Below are 24,778 nucleotides of genomic sequence, written 5' to 3'. Positions count from 1 at the left end.
CATGTCTACAGTGTGTGCAAGTGACAGCGTAGCTATCTTCTTCTCTTTCTAAAATCTGGTAATTCGAATACAATAGGGGCCAGTATTTTGTTTCGACCCCAGTACTTTTGCAGTTCCAGTACAGAGTTTGTATATGAAGGTTGTGTATTTAGTTTGATAGAGAAAAAAAAAATCAGTTTTCTGTGGTCTATGAAAAGTGTAAACTCCATTATGTCATATGAGAATTTGAGAGGTAAACTCGGTGAAACGTTTGGATTTAAATTGAACTACCGTGGAGAAGTGCTTGACAGAAAAAAAACTTTTTTCGTGTTTAGTGATGCAGGAAATATTGTTACTAAACGTAGAGCGTCACTTAATTCGGAGCATGTGAATGCACTCACATGTTTAAAATCATGGATGAAGCAATATTAACTGGGTGAGTCTTCATACTTTTTGTTATTTATGTTTGTCTAAAAATTCCCGGAGAAATTGACACAACAAATTATAAGCCTCATAATAAATATGTTAGTACCCGGTAAATAATTAAAATAGTTGTTGTGTAATATAACGATATAATATATACGGATATACAACATTTAATACTTATGCTTATCATCGAACACAAGTTAAATTTAACAATAATTGTGTATTACAGTATATTAAAACATTTTTTTCAAATCGGTCAAAACTCGATTAATCGATTAAATATTTTGATCGATCAACAGCACTAATAATATGTAATATATTATCTGATAATTCCATTTAGATCACTGTCCGTATAGAATACAAGATTCTTAACAAATTTCAGAATATTCGATTATTGAATGTGATAGAGATAAATAATAAAATGAAGAATACCCTGAAGCTCGAAGCTGATCCCCTAGGCACTTCGTAGCAACACGTCCTATATGTACGCTATTGATTAATCTCATGTCGCTAAAATAATTAACAAGATAGCTCCATGACAACATGTTTTGCATCGTAACGTCGCTCTTAATCCATAATCTCGTAACACCACTCTCCATCAAAAACGAATTTCTGGCATGAACGAAAGCAAAAATGAATCCCATCACCGTACTATAAATCCTTGTAAGCTACTTTCATGATAAAGCCCTGTGATAACATAATGCAAAATCCCGTATTTTATACTAAAGTCATCTTTGTTAATCTAAAAGCTCGCCCGGTCCGAGATACTGGCATCGCAACTTCTATTTAATTCCATTTTCTAGTATAAGAAACAAATCCGTGACGCGACAACCCATGGAGGGTCAAAGCCGACCATCCGACTACTGGCCTCACGTTCACATGCCTCAGTTGAGTTGAATTATCATACAACCACAAAAAAATATTCAAATCAACTTTACAGGGAGTTATACCTGAAAGCTTGATTTGCGTAATACAACACAATTTAAGTCACACAGAGTTAGTGTGCACTCAATGTTGGTTGCTTGACGCTTGTCTGCCCACTTTGAGGTCTGTGGATATAGAGGGAAAAGTTGGATCAGTGTCGGGTAGAGTTCCCGGATAGCTCAGTTGGTAGAGCGTTGGTACGTTTAACCACAGGTCCCGGGTTCGATACCCTGCCCCGGAACAATTTTTCCCTCAAAATTATTCAAATCAACTTTACAGGGAGTTATACCTGAAAGCTTGATTTGCATAATACACGTCACTGTTCGTTAACAGAAAACCATAATTTAAGTCACACAGAGTTAGTGTCCACTCAATGTTGGTTGCTTGACGCTTGTCTGCCCACTTTGAGGTCTGTGGATATAGAGGGAAAAGTTGGATCGGTGTCGGGTAGAGTTCCCGGGTAGCTCAGTTGGTAGAGCGTTGGTACGTTTAACCAAAGGTCCCGGGTTTGATACCCGGCCCCGGAACAATTTTTCCTCAAATTATTCATATCATACAACCAGTTCAGAGGTAACGTGTGGTTAGCGCGATGATCCCCACCAGGCGTAATAGCTGGTTTTCGAAACAGAATTTAGCTACTCAATGTAACTAGTAAACAAATAAATAATTATTGTAATTGCCCACATCTAACACCTTCCACACAAGTTAAATATTTAGGAATGATTATTGACCGGCATTTACGTTGGGATAAACAAATTGATTTCAAGTGTACAAGTATAAGAAAGACAATTTTATTTATAAATTCATAATACTTCGAAATTTTATCACTAAGGAGGCATTGAGAATAATATTTTTAGCTTTAGCACAATCATTAATACAATATGGTATAATAAATTGGGGTGGAGTAGCATCATCTGTACTTAATCCATTAATTTTATTACACAGAAGATTAATAAAAATTTGTCTAACCAAATATATGGATTACCCAACAAATTCAATTTATACAGATTTTAATGTATTAACTATTGAATAAATTTATAAATATAGTTTACTAACTTACTACCACAGAAATCAAATAAAACATAAATCTAATCGACATGAATATTGTACTCGAAGACAAAAGTCTACTTTCCCATTAATTGAGCCTAAATGTCATACAAGTGCAGCTCTTAAATATGGTGCTAATTTCGGTCCAAGACTTTATAATAAAATTACAAACCATATTTTAAAATTTAAACTTTTAAAAAAGAAATTTATAAAATTACTCATGATATATAATATTAACAAATGTATTTTTTTACTCTTTATTTCTATCGACTATATTCATGTTTTTATTGAATATCACTGGCTTCTGTCTGATTGTCAATTTATATTAAATGTGTATTTTTCTCTCTTTTTCTCTTTCTTCTATTTTTTTTTGCCCTTGTGTGTTATTTATTGGTTTGAATTAAGTTACTTACTGTATTTAGTAAACTGTCCTTGTAAATTTTATGCTATAGCCTATTATTGGCTAAGACCACACCGTACACGAGCGGTAGTGGCTAGAAACATTTTTGTTTTATAAATTTAATTTGTACTCACTAGCTAGCTAGTTAAATAAATAAATAAATAAATTTCCTAATTTAAAAAAAACTCCTCTAATTCATCACGATCCTAAGTGAGCACTGGTTCCATACACTGGCCGAAATTTATGAGAAAATTCCTTCTCAATGAGGACCTGAACCAGCGTGCATTCCGTAACTCTAGCTCAAGACATAATGCCTTTGACCAACTGTGCTCAATTCTGTATTTATTTATGCCTTTCACTGAATTTACGATAACCTGCCAAAATGAGGTGGCGTATTATGACGTAGCAGCGTTTCTATGTCACCAGTGATGGTAGATACAAACCGAAGGTATCATCTTAGACACAAATAACGATCGACAGCCATAGGCCAAGTCCCCTTCGAAAAACTTCGTGTGTGCTTTCGTGAGAGATTAGTTCCGTATGTGAACGAATCCAGTGGGGGGGTTCCAATAATTTGTTGTCAATGTTCCAGATTACTCTAAAGAAGAAGTAACTGTTACTTCGAAATCCAGTCTACGAGTAACGTGGCGGCATAGTAAAAGAGAAGTTACGAATGCAAGACTCCGCTCTGTTTTTTTTTCATTTGTTTGTTTGTTGCTCTTTCTGTATGTTTATACCGCTTAACAAAGGATTAAAAAAACTTTAGAACAAAGGTGTATAAGGGGTAAAATAAACATCCTTTCCCTCGTCGTATGAACCAAATAGCCTCTCTACCGTGAACCAATTGATGTGAACACTGAATACGATTCCGTAGAAGCTCATACCGGGGCCAGTAAACGTAGATAAATCTCAAGGAAAATGTATGAACATCAATCAACGAAATTAAATAGGGCAATAAACCGTACGTTTGTTACTTCCCTTATCACCGTCCTTTAATAAATGAAATTCTACTATAGTTAACTTGTCCTCCATTTCACAACCAACTTCTACAACAAACCCCTCACTGTCCACCCCGGATGCACTTACATAAAGCCTTGAGGAGAAATACCGACACTGGCTACTTTGTTCTTTTTTATTTATTTATTTATTTATTTATTTATTTACTTTTGTATTTGCTTATTCAAGTATTTAATTATTTATTTACTCATTTCTTTGCTTATTTATTTATTTATTTATTTATCTATTTATTTATTTACTTGTTTATTTATTCATTTATTTATTTATTTATTTATTTATTTATATTTTTAATTTATTTATTTACAGTACATAATTATTTATTTACTCATTTATTTACTTATTTATTTACTCACTTCTTTATTTATTTATTTATTTATTTATTTATTTATTTATTTATTTATTTATATTTTAATTGTTTATTTATGGTACTTAATTATTTATTTACTCATTTATTTACTTTTTTATTTACTCACTTCTTTACTATTTATTTATTTATTTATATTTTAATTGCTTAATTACGGTACTTAATTATTTATTTACTCATTTATTTACTCATTTTATTATTTATTTATTTGTATATGTATTTATTTATTTATTCATATTTTAATTGCTTACTCACTGTACTTAATTATTTATTTACTCATTTATTTACTCATTTTATTATTTATTTATTTGTATATGTATTTATTTATTTATTTATTCATATTTTAATTGCTTACTCACTGTACTTAATTATTTATTTACTCATTTATTTACTCATTTTATTATTTATTTATTTGTATATGTATTTATTTATTTATTTATTCATATTTTAATTGCTTACTCACTGTACTTAATTATTTATTTACTCATTTATTTACTCATTTTATTATTTATTTATTTGTATATGTATTTATTTATTTATTTATTCATATTTTAATTGCTTACTCACTGTACTTAATTATTTATTTACTCATTTATTTACTCACTTCTTTATTATTTATTTATTCATTCATTCATTCATTCATTCATTCATTCATTTATTTATTTATTTATTTATTTATTTATTTATTTATTTATTTATTTATTTATTCATATTTTAATTGCTTACTCACTGTACTTAATTATTTATTTACTCATTTATTTACTCACTTCTTTATTATTTATTTATTCATTCATTCATTCATTCATTCATTTATTTATTTATTTATTTATTTACTCATTTATTTACTTTTTTATTTACTCACTTCTTTACTATTTATTTATTTATTTACATTTTAATTGCTTAATTACGGTACTTAATTATTTATTTACTCATTTATTTACTCATTTTATTATTTATTTATTTGTATATGTATTTATTTATTTATTTATTCATATTTTAATTGCTTACTCACTGTACTTAATTATTTATTTACTCATTTATTTATTCACTTCTTTATTATTTATTTATTTATTCATTCATTCATTCATTCATTCATTTATTTATTTATTTATTTATTTATTTATTTATTTATTTATTTATTTATTCATATTTTAATTGCTTACTCACTGTACTTAATTATTTATTTACTCATTTATTTACTCACTTCTTTATTATTTATTTATTTATTCATTCATTCATTCATTCATTCATTCATTCATTCATTCATTCATTCATTCATTCATTTATTTATTTATTTATTTATTTATTTATTTATTTATTTACTTATTTATGCATATTTTAATTGCTTACTCACTGTACTTAATTATTTATTTACTCATTTATTTACTCACTTCTTTATTATTTATTTATTTATTCATTCATTCATTCATTCATTCATTCATTCATTCATTCATTCATTCATTCATTTATTTATTTATTTATTTATTTATTTATTTATTTATTTATTTATTTATTTATTTATTTATTTATTTATTTACTTATTTATTTTTGCTTGCAAATATGATGAAGAAACCTGTTCTCAAATTGGGTAAAAATTTCATTCAATTGTATAACGGCAAACATATTACCTACAAATGTAATATTATTCCAGTCTGTAACAATATATGGAGTGTATTATTAGTTCATAACCGAATGACCTGGGTAGTCTGTTGAAACCAATACAATACTTAATACAGAACTTCAAAAGTTATGGCATAACAACATTGATGTAATTGAAGGGTTCAGAGCCATAGTGGGCCAAGCGCCATTTATTAAAAACGAAGAAAGCAAGAGTTAAAGTTAAGTGAATACCATAGTTTAATGAAGATAAACATATCACTTAGTTTTAATGTGTATACTTTATATTATGTGCTATATGTTACACTGAATTATGGTATTCACTTCATTTTAACCCTTGTTTTCTCCGTTTTTAATATATGGCGCTTGGCCCACTATGGCTCTGAACCCTTCAATTGTTCCTGTAAGTTCCAGACCGTTTATAAAAGACTCTCGTGTTCGCAATTCGTAGACCGATAGCAAAGTAGACGGCGTTATAAACTGGCACAAGTTCTTCAAACAGACTAAGGTATTTTAATTGGTTATTCTACGACGATTCATCAACTGCTATTGTTATCTAGCGTCTGAGTGAGATTATGGTGGTAATGCCGGTGAAATGAGTCCAGGGTCCAGCGCCGAAAGTTGCCCAGCATTTGCTCTTAATGGAGTGATGGAAAACCCCGGAAAAATCTCAACCAAGTAATTTGTCTCAACCAGGATTTGAACCCGTGCCCGCTCGGTTCACGGTCAGACATGCTAACCTTTACTCCACAGCGGTGGACACAGACTAAACTTATAGCAATGCCAAATACAGAATTTTAAGAGATTTATTGAAAAAATTGCCTATCCTGTACAGGATTTTTGTAAATTACTTCGTTTTGGTACCTGACCACCTTTCCAGCTGCAGGGTCATGCCGAGAACTAATATGTCACTCTTGCACAATGTTGCAGGCTTACTCATGGTGGCTGAACGACATGTACCTCAACAACCCTGTGCCACTGCCCATCAACTCTAACCCCGGAATGGTGTTTCCGCCCAGGACATTCAGATCGTCCCATGACATAGCGAGGTTAGCGGCGAGGTTCATCTCCGGGGTGCTATGCCACAAGGACGTCATGGACAGGTACGAAGTCACCCGCAAGGCCTTATGTGTCAGATGTCAGTACAGTTTGCTTTCCTTCCACATCTGTCTACTCATCGAAGGGCCTAATATAATCGCAATACCTAACTAGATTAATATTTGACAGTCAAAATCCGTAGTAATTATAAATACAAGGGACATTGCATAAAATGTCCGGAAATAATTCGACGCCCCAGTTCAAAAGGGAAACACCTCAAAATTTAAAATTTCATAAACATGATGTGTGGGTCCGATAAGTAAATTGACGGACATTTCCACTTTAAGGGTATATGTACGTGAACGACGACAAATATTATTAGAAAATGCATGCTCTAAATTTCTAAAAGAAAGAAGAAAATGAACTCGCAATTGGACAAATATTACAAGGTACCACAACGAGACTTATTAGAATTTAAATATCTGATAAAATTATGAAGAAAGGTTACTAATAATATTTTTCAAACCAGTTTTATCAAAGTATGAAAAAGAAAAAAAATCTGCAGTTACATCATTTGGTAACCATAAAATTGTTGTGGTCTCTCTTACATATTTAATATTCTTCCTGCATATAATAAACACTTAATTCTGAAAAATAGACTACTCTCAGACATGTAGAGTTGTTTATTTTAATACAATTAATTTTTTATTTGTCCTATATAAAATATATTAACATTTACATAACGTTTTGTGACCTAATTTTTCTATTTTCAAATAAATGGGCATCATTTTAGTCTACCTTTTGCATAAATGCATGTTAAATCAGTGTACAAAATTTCATAATTCAATCTCTGATGGTTGTGGATTTATGAAATAATATGTGTGAAAATTTTCAAATTTTGGAAAATTTAACTTAAAGTAAAAAGTTAATTCTACAAAATATTATTACTAACCTTTTTATACTTTTATCAGATATTTAAGTTCTAATAAGTCTTGTTGTGGTACCTTGTAATTTTTGTCCATTGTGAGTTCATTTCCTTATAAAATTAAGGATATTTTAGAGCATACATTTTCTGATATTTGTGGTCGTTCACGTACATATACCCTTAATTAATCAAAATTTAAAGTTTTGAGAAACCTGCATTTTTAAGCTTTATTTTTCTGTGAGAAATCAGAGGATCGTTGGAAATACTACAAATTCTGTTAATGACATTTTATATACAGGATGTAAGTGAAATAGCCTTACAGATTTTCAGAGCGAATGATGTATGTAACGAAAAATTATAATATCATATTTGTGAAAAGTTCATAGGTTTTTTTTTTTTTTTTTTGAGAAGAGGATGTAATGGCAAGCGTTGGCAGAATAAAATAATAAAATTTGTGAAATTTGAGGGGAATAGGAGAACCTCGAGAAAGTCACATGTCCTGAACATGCCTACCAATCAGGGGAGTATTTAGGCCTAGGCAGAATAGGCAGCTGCCTAGGGCAGCAGATTTGAAGGGGCGGTTTTTAAGCTACTACTGTTAATTTTTTTTATTCATAACTTTTTAGGAGAGTACATGAACTTAAACATACAATGAAAAGGATATGATTACATTGGCAACAATCAGTTCAAATTTAATCAACGGTTTGCCAACGGAAAAAGGACAGTTTTTCAATAATAGTGTCACAATGCGATCATAGCACTTTTTTCAATGTTATGCCCTCTCACCATGTCTCACGTGATAAACTTAAAAAATATTTTATGCTCGACCATGCCGAAATGTAGTAATTATACACCTGGTAGCAGTACTTTAATGCATGTCATTGAAGTATACTTATTCATTAAAGTTCAGGTATTGTAAAAAATTGCACAAAATTTTAAAAATTGTAGAAAATTACTAAATTGTAAAACTGTAAAAATTTGTAAAAATTGTAATTGTAATATTGTAAAATTTTGACTTGTTCCACATCTTAAAGCTTCATTGCTTATGTAAGATCTATGGAATATAATAAATGAATGAATGAAATCAGGTTTTCGATTATTCTCGGATATGCAATCGAAAGACAATTAGCGAAAAGTCACGGAGGCTGGAAATCCAATACTGTCGCAGAAGGTTATGTTCTGTTACTATAATAATTAGTGTTAATTGTAAATAATATTCAAATAAATTCAATTTGTCACCTCGTTTTTCAATCCTAAATCAATTTCCAGGTTATATCAAAATTAGTTCATGTTATTCTCTAAATTATACCAAGGTCAATGACATTATTGTTCCCCGGAAAAAATCAATACTTTCGCGTCTGCGCACATCTCACAATTAACGAGTTATGCACAAGATCACTTCCGATCTTCAATCAGATGCGAATAAAATGAATACTTCTGAATAATTTCAAGTTAGAAATATGGTCGAGCATACAAAGTCGTATGAAACTTGCCTATAATGGTAATTAAGACGCTTGTATAAAAATTATGAGACTCGCTTGTTTCATAAACAAACATACTTGCGTCTTAATTACTATCATTATAGGCTCGTTGCATAATGTACTATATTGTTATTATAGACAGATTGATATCTGAAAAAATCTTTGAAAGAGTTTTATAGAAAATTTGAGATCCTAAATAATTTGCCTGGACGAAACAACACTGAACTATTAGTGCTAGAAGGTTGCAAGAGCGTTACAAAGACGACTTGGAAGAATTTTTTTGAGTAATGAGATTATTCATTTTAAAGCATATATTAAGAGCAAGGAAATCAAAGTATCCTCCTTAAATACATTGTATAAAGTGTTGCTTGAAAACCACATTCAAGAACTGTTTCCTAATTTATAAATTGCATTACGGATATTCTTGTTCGGTCGAGCGATGTTTCTCGCTCCTCAAAAGACTCGAGAATTATTTACGACCATCTACTGTCTGAGGGCCAGCTCTAAAACCGCGCCGGATGAGGAAGTGGGGAGCGGGGAGACGTGACTCAGCATGTATAGTACAGTCTACCGGGTTCCACGTTGCATTCCTGCCGGGGTTTCAGAGCTGGCGCACAGACATTATGTCGCAAGATCAAGTCAACAGTAGTTCCTTTCAAGATCAAAACTGTCGTCATCCAGGATGCAGCGAAGTAGAAACCCTTGGGCATGTTTTGGGTTATTGCCCTAAAGGAGAACTACTGAGGAACAATCGCCACCACAGAGTGAGAAGCTCCATCGCAACCACTCTTCGGCAGGCAAAGTGGGAGGTTTACGAAGAAGTGCACTGCTTGGCTAAGAATGGGTCAACGAGAAGAGCAGACATTATAGCCATCGATCGCCGGAATCAAAGAAGCCTCATTCTTGACCCCACTGTCCGTTTTGAGAAGGATGACCAACATGCCAATAACGTTAACGATGAAAAGAAGTCTATTTACAACCCATGTATTCCTCACTTCAGTGAGAGATACAAAATGAATATTAATACATGGGAAGTGAAAGGACTTCTTTTTGGCGCTAGGGGAACTTCATTTAAGCTAACCAATACCATTCTCCTTTCTCTTAAATTTTCTAATGAGGACATTAACAAAATATGTCTAATGGTGTTGAGAGATTCATTATCCATTTTACACAATCACTTGTATAATACTATGTAATTTTTTTTCACTTCATTTCATTACTCTTCAGTGTATTTTCATCTCATGTTTCTCTGAAATCAAATTGTACTCTATTTTTAAATTTATCATTGTTCCGTATTCTCTCCGCAATCATATTGTATTTTTAATTTAACCTCTGCTTTGTATTCTGGATCCTAGTGGTCAGCCGTATATTTCGGCCAGATGTCCCAAATTGTGGAATTTGTTGTTGTTGCCGTCCTATCCATGAATTCTGACATGACACAGGAACTACTCTATGAAGATGTGATCGACGAATTTTCAATAAAGAAAGCACACCATAGAGTATAGATCATTCATTCATTGCTTGACTCGACTTTGAAGAGTTTAATATGCATGCATTTAGTAATAATTGAATCGGTCATTTCAAAAAGGTCATGAGTCAAGAAACTGAAATTTTACAGGAGAAAGAAAAAACTACCTACAGCATAAACTACCTAATTTTTAATTCTCATACGACTGTCAATGATTAAAGCGTTATCGAGGAAAATATTGCATTACAAATTTTTCATTTAAATTTTTTTGTTTGGCATAAAACACATCTTCAAAATCAATGACTCATGACCTTTTTGCAATGAACGTTCACATTTTACCAATTAATAAAATATATTTTAGCAAATAATGTTATAATTACATAAATTATATGAATGAGAACACTTATGCGTACTATTTTCATATTATACAGGGTGATTTACAAGAATTTACCGTCCTTTACGGAGGTTATTTCTGAAGACATTTCGAACAAAAAAAATGTAATATAATCATAGTTCCTATTCCCAATATTTTCAGGGTTACACTAATTTAAAGTTATTTGTAAAATACGTTTTTTCTTAATTCTGTAAATATTGAGAATAGGACCCATGCTTATATGATATTTTTATACATCTTGATTACACAACTTTTAACACTGTATCACTTCGGAATATGTATGATAGAACTTTCTTGTGTTAAATATTATTGACGTATCTTGTTAACATGTTTCGACCTATTTTCGGTCATCTTCGGAACTGGTCGTTGTTGGTCTTGGCGCCTCTTGTTTCCTGTGTGGGTGTGTTCGTAGTGTAGAGTCAAAGAGTGTATGTGTTTCGCAATTGAGTTGTGTGTTGAGAATATCGTTGGGGTGTGTTTTCGTGTGTCTGTATATTTCATGTTGTTCTAGTGTGTTGAATTTCTGGAAATGACATGGAAATACTGCACATCCAACCAAAAAGCCATACTCGTGACCTTTATGCAAGAAGTGGAAATTTCAAGCTTCGATTTCAGCACTGTTTGAAAGTTTATTCATGATCTTCCTACATAGACTGGTCGGGCTACCCCTACATCACAATGTTCATTGCATAACTCATTTTCGTAAAAAAGTTGACTCATGACCTTTTTGCAATGACCGATTCAATTATATTATTATTATTATTATTATTATTATTATTATTATTATTATTATTATTATTATTATTATTATTATTATTCAATTACGGTATTGTTGATGTTGGTTGATGTTAATCATTGTAATTGCCCACACGTAACACCTTCCACACAAGTCAAACATTTAGGAAATTATTATAGATCAGCATTTACGTTGGGATAAACAAATTAATTTTATGTGTACAAGTATAAGACAGACAATTAATAAATTCATAATACTTCGAAATTTTATCACTAAGGAGGCAATTTGAATAATATTTTTAGCTTTAGTACAATCATTAATACAATATGGTATAATAAATTCGGGTGGAGTAGCATCATCTGTACTTAATCCATTAATTTTATTACATACAAGATTAATAAAAATTTGTCTAATCAAAAATATGGATTACCCAACAAACTTAATTTATACAGATTTTAAAGTATTAACTATTGAATAAATTTATAAATATTGTTTACTAAGTTACTACCACAGAAATCAAATAAAACATAAATCTAATCGACATGAATATCGTACTCGAAGACAAAATACTACTTTCCCACTAATTGAGCCTAAATGTCATACAAGTGCAGCTCTTAAACATGGTGCTAGTTTCGGCCCAAGACTTTATAATAAAATTATAAACCATTTTGTAAATTTGAAATATTTTAAAATTGAAACTTTTAAAAAAGAAGTTTATAAAATTATTCATGATATATAATATTAACAAATGTATTTTTTTTACCTTTTACTTCTGTCGATTATATTCATGTTTTTATTGAATATCACTGGTTTCTGTCTGATTGTCAATTTATATTAAATGTGTTTTTTTCTCTCTTTTTCTCTTTGTTTTTTTTCTTATGTGTTATTTATTGGTTTGAATTAAATTACTTACTGTATTTAGTAAACTGTCCTTGTAAATTTTATGTTTTGGCTAAGCCTAAACCGTATATGAGTCTGGCTCTTACTGTAGTGGGTAGAAACATTTATTTATTTTGTTTATTTATTTACTTACTTACTTATTTACTTATTTATTTATTTATTTATTTATTTATTTATTTATTTATTTATTTATTTATTTATTTATTTATTTATTTATTTATTTATTTATTTATTTATTTATTTATTTATTTATTTATATTTATTATTTAAATTTAAATATACAGAATATAATTACAATAATATGAATAGAAATAAAGTAATACAATCAATTTAAAAAAGCAAATACAGTAATATTTAAAAAATTTGAGGACCGAATGAGCAGTGCTCGTTTTTATAAATTTAATTTATGCTCACTAGCTAGCTAGCTAGTTAAATAAATAAATTTAAATAAATTTGGTAATACATTCATGTCGAAATAAGGGGCGGAAATATGTTTGTCTGCCTAGAAGCATCAAGTAGTTAGATTCGTCCCTGCTACCACTGCAATCAACGTCGGGGATCTAATGGACTCTAACCAACTCGTTGACTCTAACTGACAGACAGCAGCTAGTCACAGAACAAGACGGCAACCCTGCATATGGCCGGTCGACACCTGGAACGGTTAACGATAGGCTAGAAGCACGCAATACAAACGCCTAGCTGTGAGGGGGCGCAATCTGACTATATCGACCCACGAGAACTGAAGGAAAGTTACCTAAGCTCCAAGCCCAGCAAAGGACTACTGGGAGGATTAACAATGTCGACCACAAACTCCAGAAAATCCCCAAAGGAAGGAGCGAGCGATTACTTACGTGCACAGTAACGGACATTTAATTGTATCATATAGCCTTTCAAATTAGCCTACAGTACGTACTTGTTCTACCCATAGAAATTAAGACTAAAATGAACACACCCTATACGACAAAACAACTGAAGTTATTGGACTGCCGCGAACAATAGATAAAAGATACTCAGAAAAAAATACAGAAGTGCACATAGCATTTATTGATTTAGAAAAGACTTTTCACAGAATGGATTGGAATAATCTTATGGGGATTATATTTACGGTCTTACTAATAAAAACTCCATATACAGACGTTTAAATGTCTTATACAATGAGTAGCTCGTTTATACGTCGTGTGTAAATTCCTTACTAATAATCACTACATACGTCGTGTACATACTAGGTTCAAAAAGTTCCCGGAATTTGCTAGCATCATAGAAACAACGTACCTTAAACACTATTCTACAGCATTCCCTTCAAAATAGTTGCCTTCCGCAACAACACACTTTTGCCAACGCGTGTAGAGTTCCTGGAAGCAGGCCTGGAAGCCATTTTGTGAAACCCGTCTTAGTGCTCTCGTCGCGTTTGCGATAACCTCTTCAGCATTGAATCTCCGTCCTTTCAGATGACTTTTCAGACGGGGAAACAGAAAGTAATCAGGTGGTGAGAGATCAGGAGAGTATGGTGGGTGATCCAAAGCAGTTATGTTGTGCCTGGCAAGAAAATTCTTTACAATAATTGCGCGATGAGCAGGTGCATTGTCATGCATAAGGAACCAGTTGTTTTCTACCCATTTTTCTGGACGTTTCCTTCTCACTGCGTCCCAGAGGCGACGGAGGGTTTCTACGTACAATTCTTTCGTTACAGTACGACCTTCTGGAATGAACTCATGGTGCATGAGACCCTGAGAGTCGAAGAAAACTTCCAACATAACTTTGCTTTAAGTGTGCTTAAATGCGACAGGCTCATGTCAGTAGATTTACTGGCATGTGAAAGAACTCCTGCGGGACAAAATTCCGGCACATCCGGCGATGCTGATATAACCTCTGCAGTTGCGAGCGTCGTTAAATAAAACATAACATTTAAAATAACTTTGCCTTTGGAAGTGTCCCTAGGAAATTTTTGCTTCCGAGGAGATGTTTTCGATTTCCACTCAGATGACTGTCGTTTAGGGTCTGGGTCGTACAAGTAGCACCAGTTTCATTTTGTTTAAGAAATCACCATCTTCATCAGCCATACTGATCATGTCCCCAGCAAAACACAGAACTTGATGTTTGTACTTTGCTCTGTGGACATAATTACAAAATGCGACGAACAAACAAAACACTATGATAAACAATTGCCTACAACTCAAAACCAATAATTGCCATTATCAGCAAACTTTAAGGAAATGACATCATGAATGTTACCAACAAAACAAATGCATAATATCCCTTGTTATATATTAATACGAAAAATGGTAGTAAAATTCCGGGAACTTTTTGAACCTAGTAGTATAACAGTATATAGTGAGGGTCACATAAGAACAGTTCCCAAACAGCAAATATTGTCGTCATGTCAGTGTTGCCAACTGTTACCAGATATCACACGATCCTTCGTAGTAAATGATTATTTACTTGCCGTACTTTATGTTGGAAGGTTATTCTAAATAATTCAATAATGTGTAACATGTTTTCATAGGCAAACTATACGAGAAAGGGATCAACATATCAAGTATGTTGTATGGCATTACATATTTCATTGGTTTGACTAAACAATTGACTCACGAAACCCAACCTAAAAATGTGTTTTGTTTGACCACATGAAATATTATTAGTACTAACTCCGAAAACTTACCTGACTATAGTCTTGAATTATAACCACAACGCAACACATAAAATATTAGTACTGATATTAATCAATTATTAGTATGTTCAAATTCCACTAGCTTACAGTAACAGGCTCAGAAATCTAGTACAATTTTAATTTCATAGAACTCCAGTACCGACAAATATTGTCGATATTTGTCTCAGCTGCCAACATACCAGTTACAAAATCACTACCAGGTGTAGTATTTGTCAGTATCGAAATTCGAAACGAAGTTGACAAAAGAAAATCAAATCTGCAAACTAGAAAATCACCACAATTCACTAGCATATGTAGTAATGGGGGAAAAATGGTTAGGTTTCACCCTTAGGGTATGAAGTAAGCTGACCCGGACTATTACTGTTACACAGCTACGTCATAGTTTCGTCATTACTTCATTACGAAAGGTAATAGAATATGTGAGGTTCTCTATTGCTTCCGGTAGAGCGCTCTAGTGTGACGTATTAAATATCGATAGTACAACTGACTCTAATCGATTACCACACTATATTTTGGTCAAAGAGTGCAAGCTACAGCAATATTATTCTAATTATTCTGTGCTCTTTGGTTCGTTCTTCTGTGGTTACAAGGCAACCATCATCATAAAATGACAGTCGATACGAACAGCCGTTAGAGGAGCGGCCATTTTTTCTCTTTATCCAACGCTTAAACAAGGGGTTTCGTGTATATAACTATTGCAAAGCAATTCCCATTGTATAGTTACAGCCTATTTATACATCTATTGCTTATGCATGGTTTATTGGTAAAGTTTTCTGTCCTAACTCTGCACAAATCTCGTATAAAAACTAAACACGGTTTATTAAGTGTCAAATATTTAATAAACACATTGTGTATATCGTGCATTGTGAATATGTCGTACACAGTTCTTTGTCATTCATCTTTAGCGTAATATGACAGCGGCAATGTTCTTAATGAGCACTCAAAGAGGTGATATAGCGGGCAATGCAGTCCACAGATTATACACGCACAATCACTGGTCACCTGGTGAAAACCTTTTCTAGTACAGATGCGGTAGTGAAAACCATGGATTGCTCCCCTTGTGTAATGGTGACGTAGCTCGAAGTTGGCTGCTTTCCATTCCTCGTTGTTCATCGCTGGGGTGCGGAAAAATGCCGGGTCAATTTCTGCGGCTTTCTGTCGTCGTTCGTCAAAAAACTTCGTACTGGCTGGGGTTGGTGTCAGGTTGTAGGTGGCCATTAAATCTTCTATGAAGGACGTTGTTCCTGCCAGCTGGTACACGAGTCGGGTTGGAGCGAACTTGGAGATGCAGAGTGTTCTTTTTATATATCTGGACTTAGCCCTGTCCAAAGTTTTCAGGTTTTGGTAGCTCAGGTACGTCCATATTATCTCAATGGCATATGATGCTACTGGTGCGACTTTGAGTTTGAACAATGCAATTGAGGTTCCGAGTGACAGGGACTTGAGGTTTCGTATCCCCATTGTGGCCTTGATTGCCGCGACTGTTCTATCCTCAATATGCCTTGTGAACGTGAATCCGGTTACTCGCAGGGTCACCCCTAGATATTTGAAATATTTTACTATTTCGAGGGTTTGAGTTTCGCAGATAAACTTGTTCTTTGAGGATAATTTTCCTCCTTTTCGAAACTTCATTATTTCGGTTTATTAGTAAGGCTGTCAATCTATATTCAACTACATTAAAAATTGGCAATAGGCTATATTAAAATCACTCCATAAAGCATAATAAAATAAACGGGACGAATAACAAACAGTCAAACCAGTAGAAAAAAATTAAACACCAAAGACAGTTACATATTATCTCAAAGACAATATCTCTAAAATTAAATCATAGAATAAAATCCTGCTAAGAAAAAGATATTCCAGTGTGGATTGGAAAGAGAGGAGACTGCTCAGTAACCTTTATATGAAACGAGTCAAAGTCAGGATAAGAGAAGAAATGTCAGAGGGAAGTGAAATAGCCTGTTCAACATCTACTTGGAGGATTTAGTGAAGAACTGTTTTCAGAACATGGGAGGAGTGGTAGTAGGAAAAGGAAGAATAAAGTGCGTAAGATTTGCTGACTACATGGCATTTTAGCAGAAGAGGAGATGATACAAAGAAACCTGCTAATGGGGCCAAATGACAGCTGTGAGAAGTATGGGATGAAGATAAATGCAAATAAGACGAAGACCATGGTTATCGGAAGAAAAATAAAGAACTTTAACTTGCGAATTCGAAACGAGGCAGTAGAACGAGTGAATTGCTTCTAATACTTGAGGTTTAATATATGTAGTAACATGAGCTGCTGCCAGGAAGTCAAAAAGAGAACAGCAATAGCAAAGGAAGCTTTTAAAAGAAAAAAGAGCATCTTTTGCGAACCTCTGGAAAAAGAATTAAGGAAGAGACTAATGAAATGCTTTGTGTGGAGTGTGGAATTTTATGATGCAGAGACATAGACATTACGACGAAGTGAAGACAAGCGACTAGAAGCATTTGAAATGTGGATATGGAGAAGGATGGAGCGTGTGAAGTGGACAAACAGAATAAGAAATGAAGCAATTTTGGAAAGAGTGAGTGAAGAAAGAATGATGCTGAAACTGATCGGGAATAGAAAAAAGAATTGGTTGGGTCACTATCTGAGAAGAAACTGTCTACTGTGATGAGGCGATAGTAGCGATCCTAATGGTTAGCAACTATCTATGAATGCATATTCCCTACGTAATGAGCTTCGTGACTGTACGAGTATATACTAGACTGTGGTATTATGATTATTTATTTCTTTTTTTGTATACTACATTAATTTTGATGTACATTGCTGCTCTTTGTATATTATTGTAGTTTTAATTTGACATTAATGTAGCTCCAATTTCCTTTTTACTTTAAACGAACACCTGCTGGTTGGTTATCTGAAAGTTCCCCAATGTTCATCTGCGAGAGGGAACATGTTACTAGCAATCATTACTGTTACTTTGAACACTAGCAATACAAATAATTCACAGAATTATAAAATAATTTGTCTTCCATTAACGAAGTGTATAGTTAATTGTATTAATTTTTAATATTTCACTTTTCAGTTTCATATTTTCTGGAATGACACTTTTTCTCATTTCTCCTGAACTCAGCATTGTCATAGTAATATGATGTACCGACGTACGAGGTTTAGGAGTATTTAAAGCCCAGTGGGAAGCTTACCTTCAGCACTTCAATATTTGTCAAAGACTTTTACACGTTGACAACCCTCATGTAGCAGCCACTCGAAATCTTCCAAACGAAATTGAACATTGCATCAAACAATTACCAATTACCTTCAATTGCTCTGAACGTATTTCTTCTCAAAAACTAAGAAAAGCATTGCGTGAAGATTCTTTTCATCAGTGAAGCAAATTGAAAAGTAAAGGTTTGGGAGTTGTTTTCTATTCTCACTGGAAGAAAGGTAATTCGTGGATCTCAACCAAAAAGGGACTTTCGAGCAGTCAGTGGACGCAAGCCATTAAGATGATCTATAATACAATACCTGTACGTACTCTCCCTGGTAGAACTCTTGACTCAACCCGTTGCAGAAGATGCGACGAACAAGAAACGCTTCCTCACGTCTTGAGTTTCTGCCATCATGGAGAATTGCTCCGAATCAACAGACATAATACGGTTCGTTCTCTCATCGCAGCTTCAATCCGTCAGAATGCTTCCTATGAGGTTTATGAGGAGGTTGGTTGCGTCTCTTCTGATGGCTCTACTAGACGTGCTGATATCATCATAATTGATCGACAGAAGGATAAGGGTGTCATTCTTGATCCCGCAATCCGTTTTGAGATGCATGAGCAACAGCCACAAGAGGTGTGTCGTGAAAAACAAGTCATATATGAGCCTTGTTGTCAGCATCTTGGAGCACAATACCGCATTACACATTGGACAGTTTTTGGGCTCATGTTCGGTACCCGTGGCACGATCCCACGTGAAACTTTAAATCAACTTAAACAATATAAAATTTCTGATGCAACGATTGATGCCATAGGATCTCACGTGTTAAAATCATCCTTAGCTATAATTAGTAATCATTTGTACCCAACAAAATTTATATTGTAAATGATTCCCTACGTTTTCTTATCTTAATGTTTTTTTTTCTCCTTTCCAAGTGTCACAAAATTGTTTTGTTTACTTATTATTCTTTATGAATTGATTAGTAGGCCGATCTATCGAACACTTATTTAGGGCGGCTTTTGTTTATACAAATTATCATGCGTGCAGGAATTCTACATTACCATTATGGTGAAGAATGAGTAGAATGGAAAAAAATTCTCTCCGACACCGGAACCCGAACCTGGGTTTTCAGCTCTACGTGCTAACGCTGTATCTACTAAGCCACACCGGATTCTTGTTCTGATGCCGGATTGAATCCTTCTGCGTCAGCACGTACAGCAGAGCTGAAATCTGGGTTCGGATCCCGGTGTCGGAGAGAATTTTTCTCCGTACTACCCATTCTTCACCATATGGTAGGTCTAATGCAGACTTCCTGCACGGAAATATCATATGTACTTCGGTACATCATAGCAAAACGATTACCGTAAGCAATTACTTGTTCCGTCGGATCCCGGCCACTTAGTCACTCGTAATGAGTGCAACTCTGTTGTAGTGTTGGACATTGTGCCACCAGCGAATAGGGATTATAAGGAATGGACACAGCGCGAATTTTTCTGTGTTTTGTTTCTCTGTGCGTCAGCGTTTAGTTCCACTTTCAAGCGCTAGAGGTTAGTGTAATCGAGCTTAGGCTAAGATAATAATTGAGAATAGAGTTGAGACACAATATCCAAACATCGCTTACCTTATTGCATAATCCAGTAACGCTTTGCTTCAAATAAATTCAAGTTAACAGCTTTTCCTTATTTCTCAGTGACAAACTAGTTGTAATAATAATAATTTATATTTCAGATATAATAAATTATATTATAAAATAATATAATACATTATAAAATTAAGTATCGAATTCGTTTAATATTTGTTAATCTATACTAATAATAAATCTGTAGCCGAAATTTTTCTGGTAATTTTCGATTTTCCAAAAATATTTGGTCCTAACATATATAATTAACCACCTTGAAACCGGAAATCGCTTTTTTGAAATTTTTGTTTGTATGTCTGTCTGTCTGTATGTATGTTTGTTACCTTTTCACGCGATAATGGCTGAACGGATTTCGATGAAAATTGGAATATAAATTAAGTTCGTTGCAACTTAGATTTTAGGCTATATGGCATTCAAAATACATTATTTAAGGGGGCCTGAATTAAATAAATCGAAATATCTCGCTTATTATTGCTTTTGGTGAAAAATATTACATAACAAAAGTGATAAGTTTTATTCCTTGAAAAATTTTGATAGGACTGATATTTAATGAGATAAATGACTTTTAAAATTAAAATAACTGCCATCTAAGGCCGTGTAATGAATTAAAAAACAAATGACTTCGTCCATAAGGGGCCTTGGACAGCAAAAATCGAAAGCTATGAAAGATAGCCTACAGAGAATGTTTCTGTGTTTGTATGAAGTAATATCGGAAGCTAAATTAACCGATTTGTATAATTAATTATTATTTCACCATTGGAAAGTGTAGTTTCTCTAGATGGACATAATACTATAATGTTATTACAGTAACTTCTGATATGATATGATATGATATGATATAATATAATATAATAAAATATAATATAATATACTGAAATATAATATAATATAATGTAATGTAATGTAATGTAATATAATATAATATAATATAATATAATATAATATAATATAATATAATATGTAATATTATATAATATAATTTAAGTTATTTGAAGGGTTCAGAACCATAGTGGGCCAAGCGCCATTTACTGAATACGTAGAAAACAAGGGTTAAAATTAAGTTATTACCATAATTCAATGGAAACCTATAACAAGTAAAATAAAATATACACATTAAATCTAAATAATGTCAATCTTCATTAAACTATGGTTGCAGGTAATAAAAATTATGAAACATGTTAAAGGAATTGTCATTGCACCAAATGAGTGTCTCTGGACCAAAATGATCGCATTTTAATTATTTGGATGCAATTTAAATTAAGTAACATATTAAACGATTTATCCTTCTATCAAACACGAATGTTCCCTGGATCAAATGTCCTATTTTAATTATGTAATTACTTTATATTTATTTCTAACGGGTGCAGCGGAGCGCACGGGTACGGCTAGTAATATAATATAGGTATATGGTTTTACTTCTCGTAAGAGTTTTGTTTTTCCATTTTCAGCGCTATCAAATCATTACATATTTTAATTGTTGTTGGGGTCAACGTCTCAACTCTCATTATAAAGGAACTCTAGAGTCTAGACATTACAGTTAATGACGGATTTGTTATTTTATGGATCCAGTTTATTTTATTTGAGTACATAATGTAGCTAGATGTATTAATTGTATGTGTTATATTTCCGCTGTGTCGACTGCTAGCTGGTGTGATGTCAGCGCCAACTCTAGGGAGAAGGCAGAATCTCACGCTCTAGCTGGCTTGAAGGTCATTGAAATCAGTCCGGCTACATCAAAGGTACCGACGCGAAGTGTCCATTCTTTATAATCCCTATTCGCTGGTGCCACTGTCACATATTCAGGTTATTTCAAATCGGTTTAATGGTGGCGAATTCATCAAGAAGATCATGTGCACATGACCCTAACGTGTTTTGTTATATCTGCGGTTCTTTCACTCTCAAAAGATTTCAGAAACATTGTAGAAAATATGTTGGTAGCTACGAATAAAAAAGGATGCAATATGAGCATTGAAATTCATTTCCTTCACAGCCATCTTGACTTCTTCCCTCATTATCTTGGAGATTACACCGAAGAACATGGAGAAAGGATTCATCAAGGCATGAAGAAATACAAAAGCGTTATCAAGGCAGGTGGGATGAAGTGATAACGGCTGACTACTGTTGGTCTATGAAAAGAGACAATGTGGAGCTGCAACATAGAAGACAATCTGGAAGGCAGAACTTCCAGATGAAGAGGAAGCGGGATTGAAAAATGAAGTGTGTGCATGAGACTTGGAATGAGTTGAACCTAAATTGAGGAGTTCTATGTAATACGGGCCCATACCGTCATGGGCCCTTTTTAGTGAGATTGCATTTTCTGGGTGTTTATAGTTACATTGGTACGCCTGCAAAGTTTCATTGCGATATCTCGATTTATGAACGTGTGACAGCCATTTTGAAATCTGTTGTTGTAGGAGATACAAGCCATTACGAGTATGAACTGCAGTTGTGTTACTGATTATGTTATTTGAAGATGTCTGAGATAGTTGTTAATGATGGAACTAAGAAACGCAAGGGACAGTCAAGAAGATTAAAAGGAATTCCGGCGAAAGCTATAGGCCTACATCTGTTACTGGTGAAGCTATTTCTAGCAAACAGTTTGTTCTAGTTACACAATGCTGTAAAAATAAATGTTTTAAAAAATATACAGTAACAAAACAAGAAGATTTAAACAAGAAATACTTCAAGAAAAATTACTGTGACATGAATATTGACACTAGGTTATTGGGAAGAAGCCTGTGCAACTGAACCCAGCAAAAGAAAAGGATATGTGCAGCTTATTTGAATTCCTGGAACCAAATGATGTTGCTTGGTACGAAGAAGTTTTTCTGCAATCCAGAAGTGAAAATGCACAAGGAGCTAGTTATGATGAACTAAATCTGAATGATTAATTTCACTTGGTGTTAAGAAAGAATCATTTATGTTTCAAATTTCATACAAAGTGATTTATGTTTACATTTTGTTAAACTATGGTTAAGATAATTTTTGTTTCTGTTTACTCCTAAGTTGTATTTTTGTTATTACCACACTGTGTAACATAACAATGTAACACTCCTATGTAAAAAAAGATCATGAACAGCTGTTCTCCCTAAAAAAGGACCCATATAAACATCACTTCGAACATCAATATCTATATGAAAACTGAAGAAAAACTTAGTTTCTACTTAGCACTTAATAGTATAAAGATGAATGATTATTTTTTTTAATGTTGCACGAGTAAAAAAGCAATAAATAAAATGTTATGTGTAGTTGAATTCTTTATTCCTATTTTTCTCAAAATATGATTTCCTGTCATAGGCCCCTATTACATAGAACTCCTCAATTGTGAATATGAACGAGATAGTATTGTTTTATTTTGTTTACTGTAGAGACATTTTCAAAGATTACTTGATTTATCTATTTAAACGCGTTAATATTGCATGAATGGAGCTATAAATATGGCAATCCTTCAAATCATTATTACACACAGTTTTTCTTACGTGACAGGCAAAATCTGACTTCAGATTCTCCAACAGAAGCCAACTTACTTACTTACTGGCTTTTAAGGAACCCGGAGGTTCATTGCCGCCCTCACATAAGCCCGTCATTGGTCCCTATCCTGAGCAAGATTAATCCAGTCTCTACCATCATATCCTACCTCCCTCAAATTCATTTTAATATTATCTTCCCACCTGCGTCTCGGCCTCCCTAAAGGTCTTTTTCCCTCCGGCCTCCCAACTAACACTCTATATGCATTTCTGGATTCGCCCATATGTGCTACATGCCCTGCCTATCTCAAACGTCTGGATTTTATGTTCCTAATTATGTCAGGTGAAGAATACAATGCGTGCAGTTCTGTGTTGTGTAACTTTCTCCATTCTTCTGTAACTTCATCCCTCTTAGCCCCAAATATTTTCCTAAGAACCTTATTCTCAAACACCCTTAATCTCTATTCCTCTCTCAAAGTGAGAGTCCAAGTTTCACAACCATAAAGAACAACCGGTAATATAACTGTTTTATAAATTCTAACTTTCAGATTTTTTGACAGAAGACTAGATGACAAAAGCTTCTCAACCGAATAATAACACGCATTTCCCATATTTATTCTGCGTTTAATTTCCTCCCGAGTGTTATTTATATTTGTTACTGTTGCTCCAAGATATTTGAATTTTTCCACCTCTTCGAAAGATAAATCTCCAATTTTTATAGTTCCATTTCGTACACAGAATCCAACAATTAATCAAAATCAACCTTCGATATTAAAAGCCTTGAACCAAAATTTAATTTCGCTGTCCTGTGTAATAGGTACAAATTTGGAGTCGGAATGGATCCAGAAGGAGTCAATTCTATGATTCTATCAATTACCTTTACTTCCTCAGATCTTAAGACGTATTGAGTCTGTTAACTTGCTCAAGTATAAGAGTTCGAGGCTTTATATTTCAGACTCAGAAATATGTAATTATGCAGGAACAACACGAACGAAATATGGAAATGTAGCTGAGCATCGTTTCGTGCCAATCGGAAATCGATTCCAGGCAGACGCGAAACGCTTTCCTTTCCCTCACCGCGCACGCGTTAGGGCGGGGCACTGCCGCCAAT

General features: G+C 33.3%; 1 protein-coding gene across 2 annotated transcripts in view; it reads left to right on the top strand.

Moving 5' to 3' along the window:
- Positions 1–24,778, top strand: part of LOC138692690 (vesicular acetylcholine transporter-like) — a 436,812-nt gene that overhangs the window by 359,726 nt on the left and 52,308 nt on the right. For both annotated transcript variants that reach the window (XM_069815818.1, XM_069815817.1), the window contains one exon: positions 6,705–6,877. In XM_069815818.1, coding sequence (XP_069671919.1) covers positions 6,729–6,877 — 149 coding nt within the window. In that variant the 5' untranslated portion in view covers positions 6,705–6,728. The remainder of the gene's footprint in view (positions 1–6,704; positions 6,878–24,778) is intronic.

Source organism: Periplaneta americana, chromosome 17 (assembly GCF_040183065.1).
Source record: "Periplaneta americana isolate PAMFEO1 chromosome 17, P.americana_PAMFEO1_priV1, whole genome shotgun sequence".
Taxonomy (NCBI): Eukaryota; Metazoa; Arthropoda; class Insecta; order Blattodea; family Blattidae; genus Periplaneta; species Periplaneta americana.
Note: the sequence above shows the minus strand (reverse complement) of the source record. Positions and strands in the feature narration are given on the sequence as shown.